This window comes from Chiloscyllium plagiosum, chromosome 23, assembly GCF_004010195.1.
Source record: "Chiloscyllium plagiosum isolate BGI_BamShark_2017 chromosome 23, ASM401019v2, whole genome shotgun sequence".
NCBI lineage: Eukaryota > Metazoa > Chordata > Chondrichthyes > Orectolobiformes > Hemiscylliidae > Chiloscyllium > Chiloscyllium plagiosum.
Window position 1 is genome coordinate 1,742,577 of NC_057732.1, and position 18,066 is coordinate 1,760,642.

General features: G+C 42.7%; 1 protein-coding gene across 1 annotated transcript in view; it reads right to left on the reverse strand.

The window, feature by feature from the left end:
• LOC122561536 (cilia- and flagella-associated protein 54-like) overlaps nucleotides 1-18,066 on the reverse strand; it is a 201,748-nt gene that overhangs the window by 171,162 nt on the left and 12,520 nt on the right. The window contains exons 2-5 of the mRNA XM_043713281.1: nucleotides 16,055-16,120; nucleotides 14,178-14,228; nucleotides 9,951-10,134; nucleotides 1,505-1,650 (exon numbers count right to left, since the gene is read on the reverse strand). Coding sequence (XP_043569216.1) covers nucleotides 1,505-1,650; nucleotides 9,951-10,134; nucleotides 14,178-14,228; nucleotides 16,055-16,102 — 429 coding nt within the window. The 5' untranslated portion in view covers nucleotides 16,103-16,120. The remainder of the gene's footprint in view (nucleotides 1-1,504; nucleotides 1,651-9,950; nucleotides 10,135-14,177; nucleotides 14,229-16,054; nucleotides 16,121-18,066) is intronic.

Consider the following 18,066-nt stretch of genomic DNA (forward strand, 5'->3'; position numbering starts at 1 on the left):
ACTTGTCCTTCACTTGGATGTTTCCTCTTCCTTGGGATGAATTTCTGCTTTGCCTTCTGATCTACCCACAGAAACCCATAATTAGGTGCTCCACTGTCTTCCTTACTAGGCTCCCCTTCCAATCAATCAATCAACTCTGCCCAGCAACTCCCTCATGTATTTGTAGTTACCTTTACATTTCTTGACCTTAAGCTCCTTAATCAAGTCTGCCTCAATACATGTCACCAAATCCAAAATTGTCTCTTTCCTGGTGGGCTCGACCACGTGCTGCTCCCAAAAAGCAACACAGAAATTCCTTTTTCTTATGATCCATTTCCAACCTGATTTTCCCAGTCCAGCAGCATATTGAAGTCCCTCAAGATTTTGTTGCTTTTGGTGCAGTGACGTTGCTACATTATGAAATAAAGCAGCACAAGGAGAACTGCCTGATGCAGTCCTCAGATTCATCCAGTTGCAGTGAGTCATGCACCTGGGTGAGCACTACAGCCAGAAATGTCCAAAGCCAGCAAATAGAAAACCTCTCTCTTCCTTCCTTCTGTTTTAAGTCAAAGGAAATTAAGACCTATAGACTCAAAAGAAAGGATTCTATTACAAGAAAAGATCTAGGTCCAGCCAATCAGCCACTGAATCACAGATCGACTATCGCTGTGCAGCCAAAACTACGTCATCATTGCTGCAATCAAAAGAATGGAAATTTAGATTTTGCTTTGCAGCCAGGATTAGATTAGATTAGATTACAGTGTGGAAACAGGCCCTTCGGCCCAACAAGTCCACACCGACCCGCCGAAGCGAAACCCACCCATACCCATACATTTACCCCTTACCTAACACTACAGGCAATTTAGTATGGCCAATTCACCTGACCCTGCACATCTTTGGATGGTGGGAGGAAACCCACGCAGACACGGGGAGAACGTGCAAACTCCACACAGTCAGTCGCCCGGGAATTGAACCCGGGTCTCTGGCGCTGTGAGGCAGCAGTGCTAACCACTGTGCCACCGTGCCGCCCTCAATTGGACTTTTGATATACAAAATTTTGTTTTCCCCATCTATACTTTTTCACTCTATAATATGTATGAGAAACAATCCGTCTTTCGTTTGACTGATCTGTAATTAAATGTATGTGTTTGGGGATTTAAAAGGGTATAGTTTCAGTTGAAGGATAGTAAATTAGTAATCCAATCTTACTTGCCAGAATCAGCCACTGTTTACAATATATGATTATTTTTCTACTATGGTGAAACCTGGTGTGAATTACTTTTGTCCCAAATCAAATCAGTCAAGCAAATTGTACAGTTTGTTGAGTTAATTGGATGTTTGCAATATTACAATTACTTGTGGGACAGTGGGGCCTCATTATCAGCAATGGCCTTCATAACGGAGTCATAACAATGAGCTAAAAATAAACTGGACATTTGGTTTGACATAATTCAACCAATTAATCTATTTGTAGATTAACACCTAGCTGTAAATATTTCTACCACTTATTATTGTGTATAATTACCTTCAACTGGGGCAGATTTAGGGTGTACCTTAAGGAATAAATGTCCAGTTCCTTTTTACGCGGTTGGCATGTTCTTGTGGTTTCCAGTGCACGATCTAATTTAGTCATAATATTCACATCAGTATCCAGATCTATAAATTTTTCATCTGCAATATGGAACAGAAGTAGTTTACCTTGACATGTTAAGAGAAATAAATCATAGATATATTATAACCACAAGAGCCTTAAATGACTCACAACAACTAAACATTAACAAGACAAATAACATGTTGCTGAGTAATAAGAATTCACTGTTTTTTCTCAAGTCATGATACTTTGTTCAAAGTTTGTGAGAAGATTTGTAGCTCAGGTGCTCATTGTTGTGGTTCTGTTCGCCGAGCTGGGAATTTATGTTGCAGACGTTTCATCCCCTATCTAGGTGATAATTTGTGGAATGATTGGGGGAAATGAGGAGATCCTTTTCTTCAATGTTCCAATGACAACCACAAAGGTCGGAGCTTAGACACCATCCTACTGGAATCTCATCCCTTTCATTAATGTTTATTAACTGCAATGTCCACAAAAATAGCAGCAGAAAGTGTGTCTCCCCCAGAAGGAATGCTAACAAAGCAAGCTCTTGAAATTAAGTGCTAACAACACATTAACTTTGTAATGTCTCCCTCCTATTGGAAGGATGTTGTGAAACTTGAAAGAGTTCAGAAATGATTTACAAGGATGTTACCAGGTTTGGAGGGTTTGAGCTATAGGGAAAGGTTTAATAGGTTGGGGCTGTTTTCCCTGGAGTGGCGAAGGCTGAGGGGTGACCTGATAGAGGTTTATAAAATCATGAGGAGCATGGATAGGGTAAATAGACTAGGTCTTTTCCCTGGGGTGGGGGAGTTCAGAACTAGAGGGCATAGGTGTAAGGTGAGAGGGGAAAGATTTTAAATGGAACTCAGGGACAACTTTTTCAGACAGAGGGTGGTGTGTGTATGGAATGAGATGCCAGAAATGGTGGAGGCTAGTACAATTATAAAATGTAAACAGGCACGTGGATAAGTATATGAATAGGAAGGGTTCAGAGGGATAAAGGCCAAGTGCTGGCAAATGGGATTAGATTAATTTAGGGTCGCTGGTCGGCACAGACAAGATTGACTGAAGGGTCTGTGTCTGTGCTGTACATCTCTATGACTGTGATAGATTTTTGGCCAGAGGGATAGAAACAAACTTCTTAGTCGTCCCATGACCAAAAATCCTTTGACTGCTGAAGGGTTTAATAGTAACACCTGGAACACCTTGTCCAGTCTGCTGTTAACACAGAGTGTTCTAAGAATCTAATCAGCGGATAACACACCAGCCACATTGCAGGATAACAGCTGTGGGGTGGGTGGGGAGTTGGGGGCGAGAGGAGACAGACAGGGAAAATACCACAAAGGGCCAGGCCTACCCATACAGGATCAGCTCATCTGGAAAGATGTATTTTCTCACAAGGGCTCAGTCCAAACACCAAAAATGTGAGACAAAGAAAACCAGCGTGCAAAGGCTTAGGCCTGCCACAACAGTCCTTTTCTAAAAATAAAAAAAAGGAGAAAAGAGAAACACCAGCCAGTGAATCAACAGTTCCCTAATGAGAACCGAATTACACCTATAACACATTGACTGTTTAAATCAGCCAGTTTAAAAATCAGTCATCAATGCAAAGGTATACCAGTTAACAAACTGGCGATATGGTTCATCCAGTTCAGTAATCAGTTTTCCTCCAAAACCAAACAGGAACAGTACACACTGTTCCCTTACTTTTCCTTCAGCCCCAACCCCCATCCATTTATCTCTCCACTCCTGAGGCTCCCAGCCTCATTCCTGATGAATGGATTTTGCCCGAAATGTCGATTTTCGTGCTCCTCGGATGCTGCCTGACTTGCCATGCTTTTCCAGCACCACTCTAACCTTGACTCTGATCTCTAGCATCTGCAGTCTTCACTTTCACCCATTGCAAAGGTGCAGTTAACTCACAGGGGTTTGATCCACTCTCAAAGGCAGGGTCTACTCCCAAACTCCAGGATGCAGCAAGTGCTCACCTCCCAGCGCACAGAGTCTTTGCAGAGGCCAAGACCAAGGGTCAGGCCTACCCACAGGAACAGCTCATCCAGTAAGATATATTTTCTCACAAGGGCTCCGTCCAAACACCGAAAACGGCAGTGAAGACACATACAAAAAAAACTAGAGTACAAGGGCTATGCCCTGCCACAATCAACATTTTTCTCTTTGTCTTTAAGAAAAGAACAGAGTAAAATACAGGCTGTAACCAGTTAGTGAAACAACAGTTCCCTAATGGGAACTGAGTTACACCTGTAACACTGACTGTTACAATCAGCCAGCTTAAAAATCAGTCCTCAAAAAAGGAATACCAGTGAACAAACTGGCTAAATAATTCAGCCAGTCAAGGAATCAGGTTTCCTCCAAAAAAGCAGAAACAAACAACAGCAGCAACACACTGACTGTGGCCCAACCAGCACAGAATCAGTCCCCTCCCCCAAAAAAATTGAGTCTCCTGGACACCAATCCAGCTTCCTTAATGCCAGCTCTCAGAGTGAACGGGATGTTTGACCCTACTGTTTTTTTTAAACTTTATTAAACAGTGCAAAATACAGTTTTAAAAAACACTATATACAGGGGAAGTGGCAGCAAAGCCAAACCCCAAACCCAACCATTCAACCAGTTTCCAGGGAGATGAGGACAAACCTCAAATCCCACTTTCAGTCAAAGGTAACAGTAACAAACACAGACAATATAGTGCAATCAAATGAGAAAGAGTGCATAGAACACAGACTAATATTCGTATTAAAAAAAAAATCACCTGACATAGTCCATACCACATACTGATCAACTGTCCTTGGCCTTCAGTCTCCAGCTACCCTGCGTACTGACTGACCCTCCCCAGGCCTGCTTTCCTCCAGGCTGGTCGTCAACCATCCAGCTCCCAGTCACCCAGCGTACTTACCGGACTACCCATGGCCGCTTTCCTAAGAGCTGGTTGTTGGCCTTCCAGTCTCTGGCTGCATTATGCACTGACTGACCCTCCCCAGCCCACTTTCCTCCATGACTGACATCTGCCACCGGCTCCTGGTCACTCCACGTACTAACCAAACCACCCCTGACCTGCTTTCTTGAAGAAGGGCTTATGCCTGAAATGTCGATTCTCCTGTTCCCTGGATGCTGCCTGACCTGCTGTGCTTTTCCAGCAACACATTTTCAGCTCTGATCTCCAGCATCTGCAGTCCTCACTTTCTCCTGCTTTCCTACAGGCAGGCTGTCAGCCTTCCAGCACCTGGTTGCCCTGCGTACTGACTGACCCTTTCCCCTGGCCAGCATTGCCACAGACAACCCATCGGCTGCCCGGTTCCCAGCCTCCTCACATACTGACTGGTCCTCCCCTGGTCAGCTGTCAACCATCTGGCTCAGCCTCCCAGTGTACTGATCGGCCTGCCCTATACCAGTTTTCCTGTGAGGACGATATCAGCTGCTTGGCCCCGCCCACCTCGCATACCGGCAGGCTCCTCCAGGCCAGTCATCAACCCTCTGGTCTCCAGCCAGCTTGCGTATGTGGTGAAACGGTTAAAAATTATGTCCCAATACATGTGTGAATCTAACCGGAAGGCTCCTCCAGGCCAGTCATCAACCCTCTGGTCTCCAGCCAGCTTGCGTACCAGTTGCCCCTCCCCTGACCAGCTTTCCACCAGGCACGCTCTCAGCTGCCTAGCCCCTAAACCCCACCCCACCTCAGTCCACTTTCCCCAAGGCCGTTCATCAACCCCCAGCTCCCACATCCTGACTAACCCATTCTGACGTGCACTCAAACACAATTACAAAACCCACATACAGTAGCTGAATTCACAAAATCCTCACAATACAGTTTCCAGTACCAAGGCAGAATCCAAGCCCAATGGCAGCAAAGGCACACCCCACAGCACACACACAGGGGTTCAGTCTCCATAGAGGCCTGGTCCATCCACAGAGAACCAGGCCCACTCACAGGAACACAGTACATTGTGAAGCTGCAGTTAACTCACAAGGTTTTGGTCCACTCCCAAAGGCAGTGTCCACAGCACACACACAGGTGTTCAGTCTCTGCAGAGGTCTGGTCCATCCAAAGAACCAGACTCACTCACAGGAACACAGTACTTTGTAAAGGTGCAGTTAACTCACAGGGGTTGCGTCCACTCCAGGGTGCAGCAATTTCTCACCTCCCAGCACACACACACACACATGCAGGTGTTCAGTCTTTACAGAGGCCTAGTCACCCACAAAGGGCCAGGCCAACCCATACAGAATCAGCTCATCTGGAAAGGTGTATTTTCTCACAAGGGTTCAGTCCAAACACCAAAAAAGTGAAAACACATTAAAAAAAACAAAGAAAACCAGTGTGCAAGGGCTCAGCCTACCACAAAGTCAACATTGTCCTTTTCTCAAAATGAAGGCGAAAAGAGTAACACATGGGCTGTAACCAATCAGTGAAACTGCAGTTCCCTAATGAGAACTGAGTTACACCTGTAATACATTGACTGTTTACATCAGCCAGTTTAGAAGTCAGTCCTCAACAGAAAGAAATACCAGTTAACAAACTGACAATATGGTTCACACAGTTTAGGATTCAGGTTTCCTCCAAAAACAAACAGGAGCCAACATCCGCAGAAACACACTGTATGTGGACAGCCAGCTCAGAGTCAGTCCCCTCTCTGACACAAAATGGAGTCCTTGACACTGATCCAGTTCCCTCAGAGTGAGCAGGATGTCTGACCCTGTTCTTTTTTATTATTTTATTAAACAATTACAAAACAGTTTACAAAAAACAGTTAACATTTACAGCTGTATACAACAGCAATTTTACAAGGGAGAGAAGCAGCAAAGCCAGGCCCCACACCTTTCTGACCCTGTTCTTTTTTTTTCTGTTTATATTTTTTTTCTCTTTTTTTTCTCTTTTTAATAATTTAACCCCCACACTACCACCTAAGTGCGGCAGTGCTTATTTCTGACCCTGTTCTTATCTGTCTGCCAGAGCTTCCTGATTGGACCAAGTTACCAGCCCCAATCAAGGAACTCATATTCTATGAGGTCCACCTGGTTGAAATTACAATCACTACAACCATCCCCCTCTAAGTCCAAGGACATGGCTGGTTCTTTTTATGTAGCTCCTCCTGGGGCATTTTAGTACCAACTCAAAGTTCCTCTGATATAAGCAACATGTAACACACAGTAGCTCACCTCTTGTGCCCAGGGTGTCTCAAAAGAAATTAATTCTATTATTCAGGTAGCAAAGGCATCGAAGCAGTGACATCCACCATGTCCATCTCAGATTCTGAGGTACCTTCAATGCTTGAGGGAGAGGGAGAACCCATGGATTCCTGAACAATCAGAAAGGCTGTCAAGGAGCTGGACACGTTTTGCTCCAGCATCATTTACAGTTTTCATATGGTCTTCATGCTTGTTCAGGACCGTTGCACCTACCCAAAGTTTACACGTCACTCGACCTGACCTCACATTGACCAAGTCTCTTACCCATGCAGGGCCATTCCTGTGGTTGCTACACCAAACTTCAGCCCCTGACGTAAACCGTTTCTCTCGCTGAGTGGAATCTTGTGTCCAGCAATGACATTCCAGATGCCATTACATCTTCTGCCCCAGATCCAGCAAGATCAGATTTAACCCAGAGTGTAGTCTTCTCCCCATTAGAAATTCTGCCACAACTATCCCTATATTTGCATGAGGGGTGGTCCTCTAATCAAATAGGTGCCTAGTGAAGCTGTCAGCTGTTTCTTTAAATCTACTTTCAAAGTTTGGACTGCCGTTTCTTCCAGACCATTGGATGATGGATGGTATGCAGCTATTCTTATACGTCGAATGGCATTCAACTTTAGCAAATACTCAAATTCCCTGCTCGTAAACGATGGCCCATTATCTGTGACCAACTCTTCCGGGAGTCCGTGTATTGTAAAGCATGTCAGCTGTTTTTCTATCATTGTCTATATGTTTGACAAATGAACTCTACACATGTCCAGCCACTTCAAGTGGGCATCCAAAATTGAATAAGAATATTGAGCCCATGAAAGGACCTGCATAGTCAACATGTAACGGCATCCAGGGTTTACCCATCCATTCCCACAAATGTGAAGAGCTGCTGGCAGTAATTTTTCTCTTTGTTGGTACTTGGGCACTGCCCCACTAACGCAGCTATATTTGCATCCAAGCCTGGCCATCAGAAATAAATTCTTGCCAACATCTTCATTTTGGAAACCCCTGAAGATGAAGGGCTTCCTGAGGAAGGGCTTATGCCCAAAACGTCGATTCTCCTGCTCCTCAGATGCTGCCTGACCTGCTGTGCTTTTCCAGCACTACACTCTTGACTCTGATCTCCAGCAACTGCAGCCCTCATTTTCTCCTGGTGGAGTTCAGCCAGGAAATGGGCATGACCTTTGCTCGGGATAAGCACTCTTGCTCCCCATAATAATATGCCGTCCTCTACTGTGATCTGGTCTCTCCAGGTCCAAAAAGGTTTCAATTCTGGTTGTGGTGGCCCTTTGGTATCCCCCATCACTATCAGCTGTTGCAGTTTTGCCAGGACTGGATATTTCTGCATTCAAAGTCTGATATTGTCAGCTGTGACTGGAATTGTATGCAGAAAATTTAAAACCATTACAGACTCTTCCAGTACCACTGGTGCTTCTATCAGGAGGAGGTAGCTCAATGCATCCAAATTTGCTACTTGGCCTCCCCGATAGGAATTATATGCACTGGGTAATGGAGCCCACTGCTGAATTTGGCTTGAAGCTATTTAAGTAAACCTAGCAGGAGTTTGCAGTGCATTAATATTACAAATTTTAATCCGCAAAGATATTGGTGGAACCTCCTGACTCCAAATATGACCGCCAACCCTCCCTTCTCTATCTGGGCATATTTATGCTCTACATTAGCAAAAGTCTTAATGGATATGCTATTGGGTTTTCCTCTCCACTGGGCCCTGGATGCTGCCTGACCTGCTGTGCTTATCCAGTACCACACTCTCAACTGTCCATAGGGCCACCAATGAGCTAATGCTGTACAGGGATACCAGATCTCGCTCAGGGTCATAGTGTGCCAACACTTGAGAGGATGTGAGCTGTTTCTTCACCTTCCTGAAAATTATGGCTTGGTTATATAACCATTTGGAAGGCTAATCCTTTTTTTTAAAGAGTTGATACAAAGGTACCATGATGGAGGCCAGGTTATGTATGACGTTTCTATAATAATACATCAGCCCAAGCAAAGACCGAAGCTCCAATATTTTGATTGGTTCTGATTTAGATGTAACTAAATAATTTAACTGTTCCAACCAGATGTAGGTGGATTTTCCAAGGTGTGCACACTCTTGTACACCAACCTATCAATTCTCTAACTCAGTTTAAGTTTAGTGGGGCCTTTTGCTGGCCTGGATCCTGAAGAAAACTTTAACCATTTGGCCAAGGCTTGGCTTTGTTTTGGGGTTTTGCTGTGGACTGACCTAGAATCCTTCTGATCAGAATATGTCCTGAGTGAGGCTATACAATTGCCTTCACTCAAGTGGTGTTCCCTAAGCTCAGTAGAACCGGCGAGGGTTTCTACAACCATCCAAATAACCCGCAACTCATTTGTTCCACTTGACCACTCTTTTAAATTTGGAATGGGTTTGATGAATGAAAGTTTTTTTTTCAAAATTGTATGCATAAATAACAAAGCTATTAGATTTTCAGAAAGGTTTTTATGTCCATTTCAATAGCTCCTGAGGTATCATATTAAATACTGGGGAAGTGGGTATGGAGGATCCGGCAGGGGGGGGGGGGGAGTTGCAGAGATGAGATTTGACTGAGCAGGTAAAGACCACAATGGTGGTAACCCAGCATGACAGGGGCATGGAGGTGTGAAGTGACGTGGGGCAATGAGTGGGGATGGACAGCATTGTTGCAAGACGCCACAGATGAGACCTGATGGGAGCACAGAGGTAGGAAATGACGTATGGGCATAATGCATTGGGGAGTGGTGAGGGAGGGGAGGTGGGAAGGGAGATTGGTAGGACAGATGTAATGCATAAGGTTTGGCAGTATAAGCACACACCTATGTGGCTCTCTTCAAGAACTGAGGTAGGCCTTCTAACTAGTCCACCTCAACACCCACACAACAATACAGCTCGCAAAACGGCACCCCACCCACATCTCTAAGAGATTAGATTTGGCAGACATGGGCTTCAGAGGAAGGCTCGAGTTTCAGAAATTGGAGACCTTAGTCAAAAATCTGGGCCAGTGTCTCTAAAGAGAATGGGAGGTGGCTTGTGTGCAGCATAATTACTGACATACACCTGAATGCAAAATAGCCACTTCTGTGCTGCAAAAATGTAATTCTACATAATAGTTACTAAGCAAGTATTAAAAATACTATTGTATATATTATACAAAATTACCTTCATGTGAACTGGTTGAATCAGTTGAACATTGAATTGATGCCTTTTCTGGGATGTGGTTGATAGTTTCAGCAAGTTTGATGGCAAGGTAGGTCCGGCTAAGCTCAAATTTCTTCACAAGATAAGGACCATAAAGTTTTTCTAAGTTGGAAGGTAAAGGTATCTTGAGTAAATACTCAACTGCCTGTGAATTAACAATAAGATGATTTAGTATTACAGCAACATAGTAAATCCATGCACAATTCATCACAGGCCACGGAGTACGGAGTGTTACTTTTTTACGTGCATGAGGGACAAAGAAATAAAGGGATATAGGGACAGGATAGGAGGTGATAAATAGAGTGGGAGGATGCTCAAATGGGAGTATAAGCAATAGCATAAACCAGTTGGGCTGAATGTCCTGGGGTTTTATGTAACTATGAATCAGGAGCTCCAAAGTGGCGATTTAGTTTTCTATTGGAATAAGATAAATAAAAATATTGCAAAATCTTGACTGCCTTATTTGGGTAATTGTCTAGAATAATTAATGGCCAATCTAGTATGGTCATGCCATTGAATCTTGTTTGTTAAACACTTGAAAGTTTAATTCTTAATAAACCCAGCAAAACTGGAATTAATGGGTATCAGCGGACAAATTTTCCATTGGTTAGAGTCATACATGGAAGATGCTTGTGGGAAATTGGAGGTCAGTTATCTCAGCTCCAGGACATATCTGCAGGAGTTCTTCAGAGTAGTGTCCGAGGCTCAACCATCCTCAGCTGCTTCATCGATGACCTTCCCTCCATCATAAGATCAGAAGTGGGGATGTCCACTGATAATTATGCAATGTTCAGCACCATTTGTGACTCTCTTCTTCACCAATGCTCAGTAGCAGCAGTATCTATGATCTACAAGATGCACTGCAGAAATTCAACAAAAATCCTTGCAGGGCACCTTCCAAATCAGTGACCATTTCCATCGAAAAGGACAGTTGGAACACCACAAATTGCAAGTTCCTCTCCAAGCCTGTCACATATATATCAGCATTCCGTCAGTTCACTGGGTCAAAATCCTGAAATTCCTTCCCTAAGGGGCATTGTGGGACAACCTACAGCATGTAGACTACAGTGGTTCAAGAAGGCAGCTCATACCAACTTCTCAAAGACAACTGGGAATAGGCAAAAGGTGCTGGCCCAATCAATGACACCCACATCTCACGAGTGAGTGAATTGAAAAAAAACAATGACATATTCATTAAATTGGCACAATCGATTAACATTTAACATATAAACACATCGCCAAGCACAAGTCATGGTTTAGAGGTGCCAGTGTTGGACTGGGAGGTACAAAGTTAAAAGTCCAGGTTATAGTTCAACAGGTTTATTTGGAGGTACTAGCTTTTGGAGTGCTGCTCCTCCATCAAGTGGTTGTGGAGTATTAGATCATAAGACACAGAATTTATAGCAAAAGTTTACAGTGTGATGTAACTGAAATTATATAATGAAAAAGATCTGGATTATTTAGTAAGTCTCTCATCTTTTACAATGACCATGTTGGTTTCAGTTCTTTCATCTGTAAATCCCAGAACTTTAAAAAAGTTATATTCTCAAGTAAACTTTAACAATAGGTGTCATGTCATGTTCTTCGCAGCCTGCAACACATTATCAATGAGGATGAGCACCTCGCCAAGACCTTCCCCACGCTTCCACTTCTTGCCTTTAATCAGCCATCAAACCTTAAACAGATCATTGTTCACAGCAAACTGCTCAGCTTTCAGGACAACACCATACAACCCTGTCACAGCAGACGCTGCAAAACATGTCAGAGTATCAACACGGATACCATCATTACACGTAGGGACACCTCCCACCATGTATGTGGCAGGTACTCATGTGACTCAGCCAACATTGTCTATGTCATACACTGCAAGGATGTCCTGAGGCATGGTACATTGGCGAGACCGAGCAGAGGCTATGACAACAGATGAATGGATACCGCACAACAATCAACAGACAGGAATGTTCCCTCCCAGTTGGAGAACACTTCAGCGGTCCGGGACATTCGACCTCAGACCTTCGGGTGACCATCCTCCAAGGCGGACTTCAGGACCGGCAACGACGCAAAGTGACTTAGCAGAGGCTGATAGCCAAGTTCGGTACCCATGAGGATGTTTTCAAGTGGGATGCTGGGTTCATATCACACTACAGGTGACCCCATTGCACTACACACAGACGCACACACAGACACCCCTACACACCCATGCACTCATACAAAGCCTCTCTCATACACAAGCTTTCCTATTATGCTCACACATTCCCACATTCTCAGCCACACACACACCCTCTCACAGGCTTATATCCCTTTACACTCACACACATACACACTCTCTCTCACAGACACTCATACCACTCCCCTCATCCGCACACACATATGTTTGTGGGGTGAATTTGTACTTGAAGAATTACATTTTATATTGCTCAAAAACTGCATGAATCCATGTAAGATTCTGTAAACGTCTTTTTTAGAAATGGAATCAGTCTGAACATTGGGACACAGACAACCTCATACAGGGCACCTCACATCTTCTATGCATTATCTGGAACCACATAGCACCTATTGAAGAAGTTTACTTGAGAATGTAACTTTAAAAATGTTCTGGGATTTACATATGCAAGAACTGAAACCAACATGGTCATTCTAAAAGATGAGAGACTTAACAAACAATCCAGGTCTTTTTCATTATAAAACTTTAGTTACATCACCCTGTAAACTTTTGCTATAAATTCTGTGTCTTACGATCTTATACTCCACAACCAATTGATGGAGGAGCAGCGCTCCGAAAGCTAGTACTTCCAAATAAACCTATTGGACTATGACCTGGTGTTGCATGATTTATAACTTTGCTAAGAGCAAGGACAGCCAGATATCATGTTAATATGTTTATTGATCTGAGGGTGTTACAGATTGAAACACCAAATATATTTTGTTTGTTTCACAACATTCTCTGGTCATAGTAAGTGGAACTCTAATTTGAGTTCCAAACAAACTCTTTTTGATACCAGTTGATGATCTGAAAAAAAACATAATCAAGTTGGCTCTCTGCTCAAAATAAAATGATCGAGAAAAGTTGAATGCCATATTGACAAGGCCCTCTAAACTCATAGAATCATTGAATTGTTGCAGCACAAAAAGACCATTTAATCCATCATGTCAGCACTGCTCCCACAGGAACAATTCATATTTGACCACAGCCCCACACACTTGTCATATCCCTACACTTTCTTCATCTTTAGATATTTATAATATTTAGAAAATGCTATTTCCAACTTGACTTCTTGTAACAGCCTGGAGTACGTTTCATCTGATCCTGTTGTTTAGCCATTTTCATGGGTCTAATTCCTTTAACATTCCCCATGTTCATCATATCTAATATGTCACAAACCTCCTCCCCAAATACAATTCCTACATCACCTCCCTATTTTGTGAAGACAAATTCAAAGTATTTATTCAGAACCACAGTCAGATCTTCCACCTCTACATAAAAAAGACCAATAGATAACCCATGATTCTTACTCTTAAATGTATTCTCTTACTCTTCATGGGTTCTCCTTAATTCTGTTTATTGATATTTTTTCATGCTCTCACTTTGTCTTTGTTATTTCCATTTGGATTGTACTCCTGCCCTTTCAATATTCCTCTTTGCGATCTGCAGTACTTAGTTCTTGATATCTCACAAAATCTTTCCATTTCTGCCTCATCTTACATGACATGCTCATTGATCTAGACACCATGTAAATTTGAGTATTCCACCCATCTTTGTGTGACACATTTACTCTGAATCCTCTGGCACACCACCCTCGAATACCTCCCAATGCTCCAATATTGCAGGTCGCTATTTCTAATTCACTCTTGCTAATTCATTGAACCTGGGTAGTGTAGTAGTTACAGTACAGGGCAAAAGAGTCCCAAAATATGAAATTCAAATCACACCATGACTTGCAAAAGTAAATTTAATACAAGTACATTAGGAGTTAACACCATGAAGAATAATGCATCGTTAAAACCCAAAAAAGCTGACCTGACTCTCCGGCTTGGTCTGGCCATCAAGAAATTCTTAAGAACTTGAACCAGCAGGGATGGATAACACATGCTGCTATCCCAGCTTTACAATCTTCCAAGAGCAAAATAAATTTGTGATCTATCATAGGAAAATCAAGTTCTACCTCAGTAATGTGGATTATTTCTTACCAGCAAATTCTCAGTCAAGAGAGTTCTTGATTGATCAAATCTGATGTGAACCTACAAAGGAAAATATTTTACATTTTCAATTGGCTTCATGGAGTTCATCTTATCGAAGAAGATTCTTCAATTTCAATATAAACATTATAACATGGAAGACTAACATTTCTATAATTTCTATACAAGATATCAACCTTATGTCACATGAAACAGAAAAAGAGAGTGCAAAGAGATAAACAGTAGACTGTGAGCTCTAATGAAAACAGACAAATTAAAGAACATAGAGGTGGCTAGACAGACTTATGGAAAGGAAAATCAAAGAGAATGCAGAATTCACACAGTTGGGATTGTCATTAGAAATGAATTTGTGAAAAGACCCTAAAATAATCCTAGAACATGTTAATAAAACTCACAAAAGTTGGTTTGATGACAGTGGTGTACATGTAGTGTACGTAAACTCATTGACTAATAGACAGCATTCCAAACCTGGCAACTGGTTTCAAACTCCACAGAAAAAGAATAGTTCATCTACCATGCCTCCAAAATGCAAGTTTAAAAAAGAAGGCGGCATTTGAAGAAATAATTATGGACAGGGAGTAGTGAAGAAATTCAATTGTTTGTTGACATGCAAGCCTTTTCTATGCAGTCTAAGCAGTCTAAAGACCCTCAACACAGACTAACACGAGTAAAATTCAAAGATAGAAAGTCTCTCCTGAAAAAGATTAGATGAGGTTAGATTCCCTACAGTGTGGAAACAGGCCCTTCGGCCCAACCAGTCCACACCGATCCTCCGAAGAGTAACCCACCCAGACCCATTTCCCACTGACTGATGCACCTAACATTATGGGCAATTTAGCATGGCCAATTCACCTGACCTGCACATCTTTGGACTGTGGGAGGAAACCGGAGCACCTGGAGGAAACCCACGCAGACACGGGGAGAACGTGCAAATTCCACACAGACAGTTCCCAAGGCTGGAATCGAACCTGTGACTCTGGTGCTGTGAGGCAGCAGTGCTAACCACTGAGCCACTGTGCCACCCTATGTCAACACTCACTAAAAAGAGCACTTTGTAACATTTCCACTGTTGTCATATACCAGAAATGAAGTACCTCCCGGCACATTCAGTAAGAAGTGAGCTGATGACCTCTTGCTCAGTGAAATAATAGATGCTACCAACCAGATGAAAAACAACGATTCTGGTTCTGATAATATCCCTGCATGGAAGAGATGACACATTTGTGAAGCTCGGGCAGAATGAAGAAAATCCAAGTGACACTTCAGACATTATGATGATTGCATTATTCAAAGAAAGGACACAAGTCAAACTATAGTAATTACAGGGGCAGAACACGGTGAAATCTTAGCTAGATTACTTCTTAATCAACTTTCACTAATTGCAGAGGAAATTCTTCCATTGTTCCTCTGTGGCATCCAACTTGCCAGTTAAACAAATAATAGCACACCAACTTCAGGCAAAATATAGAGAACAGAACATCTATTTGTACATGGGTCTCTTCAATCTCACAGGGCATTTGACTCAGTAAATCAAACATCCTTTAAGGTGCTGTAGTGATATGGTTACCCATCTAGGTTCACAAAAGGGTCATCTGCTTTCTGCATGGCAATATGCAAATAAGAGTATGACAAATTGGCTCCCCCACAGTTCTTTGTCACTGTCAATACAGCAGTCAACTCAACCTGTGAGATTCACCCACACTATTCTTAATATTTCATGTAGTAACGCTGCGGCTTCCTACTGACAGGCTGCCCAGAAATGGTAAGAACGTATCATACAGATTGTAAATTTTTCAACCTAAATCAAGACAAGGACCACTTCTGTAATTAAACCACAACATGCTGACAATGCATAAGATAGTACTCACTATGAAGCACTTAACAGATAGTTGATTTATTTTTTCACCAAAGTCCATGAAAGCACAGGATTTGTTCTGAAAACCAGGAAGACAAAGGTGCTCAACAAAATAATGCTGAAATTTTTCAAATCTAATATTTTCAATTAAAAATCACAGTGAAATGTCAGAAAATATCTCTCAATTCCCATATCTCAGAAGTAATTGATACCTAAATGCTGATATTGGTGGAGGTACCCCACCAAATCCAGTGGATTAGCTCAGCTCATGGCAAATAAATTTGGGTTCTTGAGAATTGAGATCTGATGCTAAACTATACTATAGTAAATCCCCATCCCACCAGAGGGCCAAACATCCGTGACCATTGCTACACAACCATCAAAGATGACTTCCACTCCATACCCCATCTCCACTGTGAAAAATCAGATCACAACAATGTGTTCCACCTCCCAGTTTATAAGCAGAAATTGAAATGGAAGGACCCAGTACACAACGTAGAAGCTCTGAGGCAGTGGAAGAACTCTCACAGGATTGCTTATAATCTGTGGACTGGTCCATATTCAAGAATTCAGTGGTCAACATACATGAGTATTGTTACAGACTTCATTAACAAGTATATAGAAGACTGAGTGCCAAAGAAGTCAATCCGAATGTTCTCTAACCGGAAAACATGAATGAATAGAAAGCCCAGCTGTGTGGTGTTCAAGTCAGACAACCCTGACTTTTACAGGATACCCAGATATGACCTCTATAAGTCCACCAGAGACACCAAGAGACAAAACCGGACTAAGCTAGATTTCCAAACTAACCAAACAGACACCCACCATTTTTGGCAAGGCCGACATGACGTTAGCGGGCTACAAAGTGAAGCAGAGCAGAATAGCAAACAAAAATACAGCCCTCCCCCGATGTTCTCAATGCATTTTATGCTCACTTCAAACAGAAAGTCAGTGAAATGTGGTAACCTGCCCAGACAGCCTTGGATGCACCAGTTCCCTCAGTCACAACTGCAGACATCAGATCGGTGTTTTTGAGAGTGAACCCATGGAAACTGACAAGTCCAGATGGAGTCCCCAATGGTGCACTCAGATCCTGTGCACACCAGCTGGCAGGAGTATTTGCTGACATATTTAACCTTTTCTTATTATGACCTAAAAGTCCCCACCTGCTTCAAGAAGACCACCAAAGAAAATGCATGCAGCATGCCCAATGACTACTGCACAGAAGCCCTGACCTCCATAATTATGAAGTACTTCGAGAGGTTAGTCATGGCTCATATCAGCTCTAGTCTCACAGCCTCCCTTGATTCCTTGCAAATCAGCTACTGTCACAACAGCAAATGCCATTCCCCAGGCCCAACATACATCCCTGGAACAAGGGATAATGAGGATATCCAAGTCAGGCTCCTACTTATTGAGTACTGCTCTGCCTTCAACATTATAATTTCACCCAAGCTAATCTCCAAACTCTGGGACTTGGTCTTTGCTCCGCTTTCTGCAACTGGATCTTCGACTTCCTGACCCACAGACCATAGTGAGGATAGGCAACAACACCTCCTCCAAGATAATCCTCAACACCAGCACCCCATAAAGCTGCATACTCAGCTCCTTCCACACCTCCCTGCACACTCATGAATGTGTGACCAAATTCCATTCTAACTCAAGTTCACTGATGACAATACTTCTGTAAACCGGATCTCAAACAATGATGAGATGGAATACAGGAAAGCGATAGAATACTTGATAACATGGTATAAAGATAACAATCTCTCATTCAATGTCAGCAAAACAAAAGAGCTGATCATTGACTTCAGGAAGCAAGGTGGAGGGCACGCCCCTATCTACATCAATGGAGCTGAGGTGAAGGTGGTTGAAAGGTCAAATTCCTTTGAATGGTGATCACCAACAATCTGTCCTGATCCACCCATGTTGATGCGACTGTCAAGAAAGCACAACAATGCCTCCTCTTCCTCAAGAAGCTAAGAAAATACAGACTCTTAACCGTTTTTAGAGATGCAGCATAAA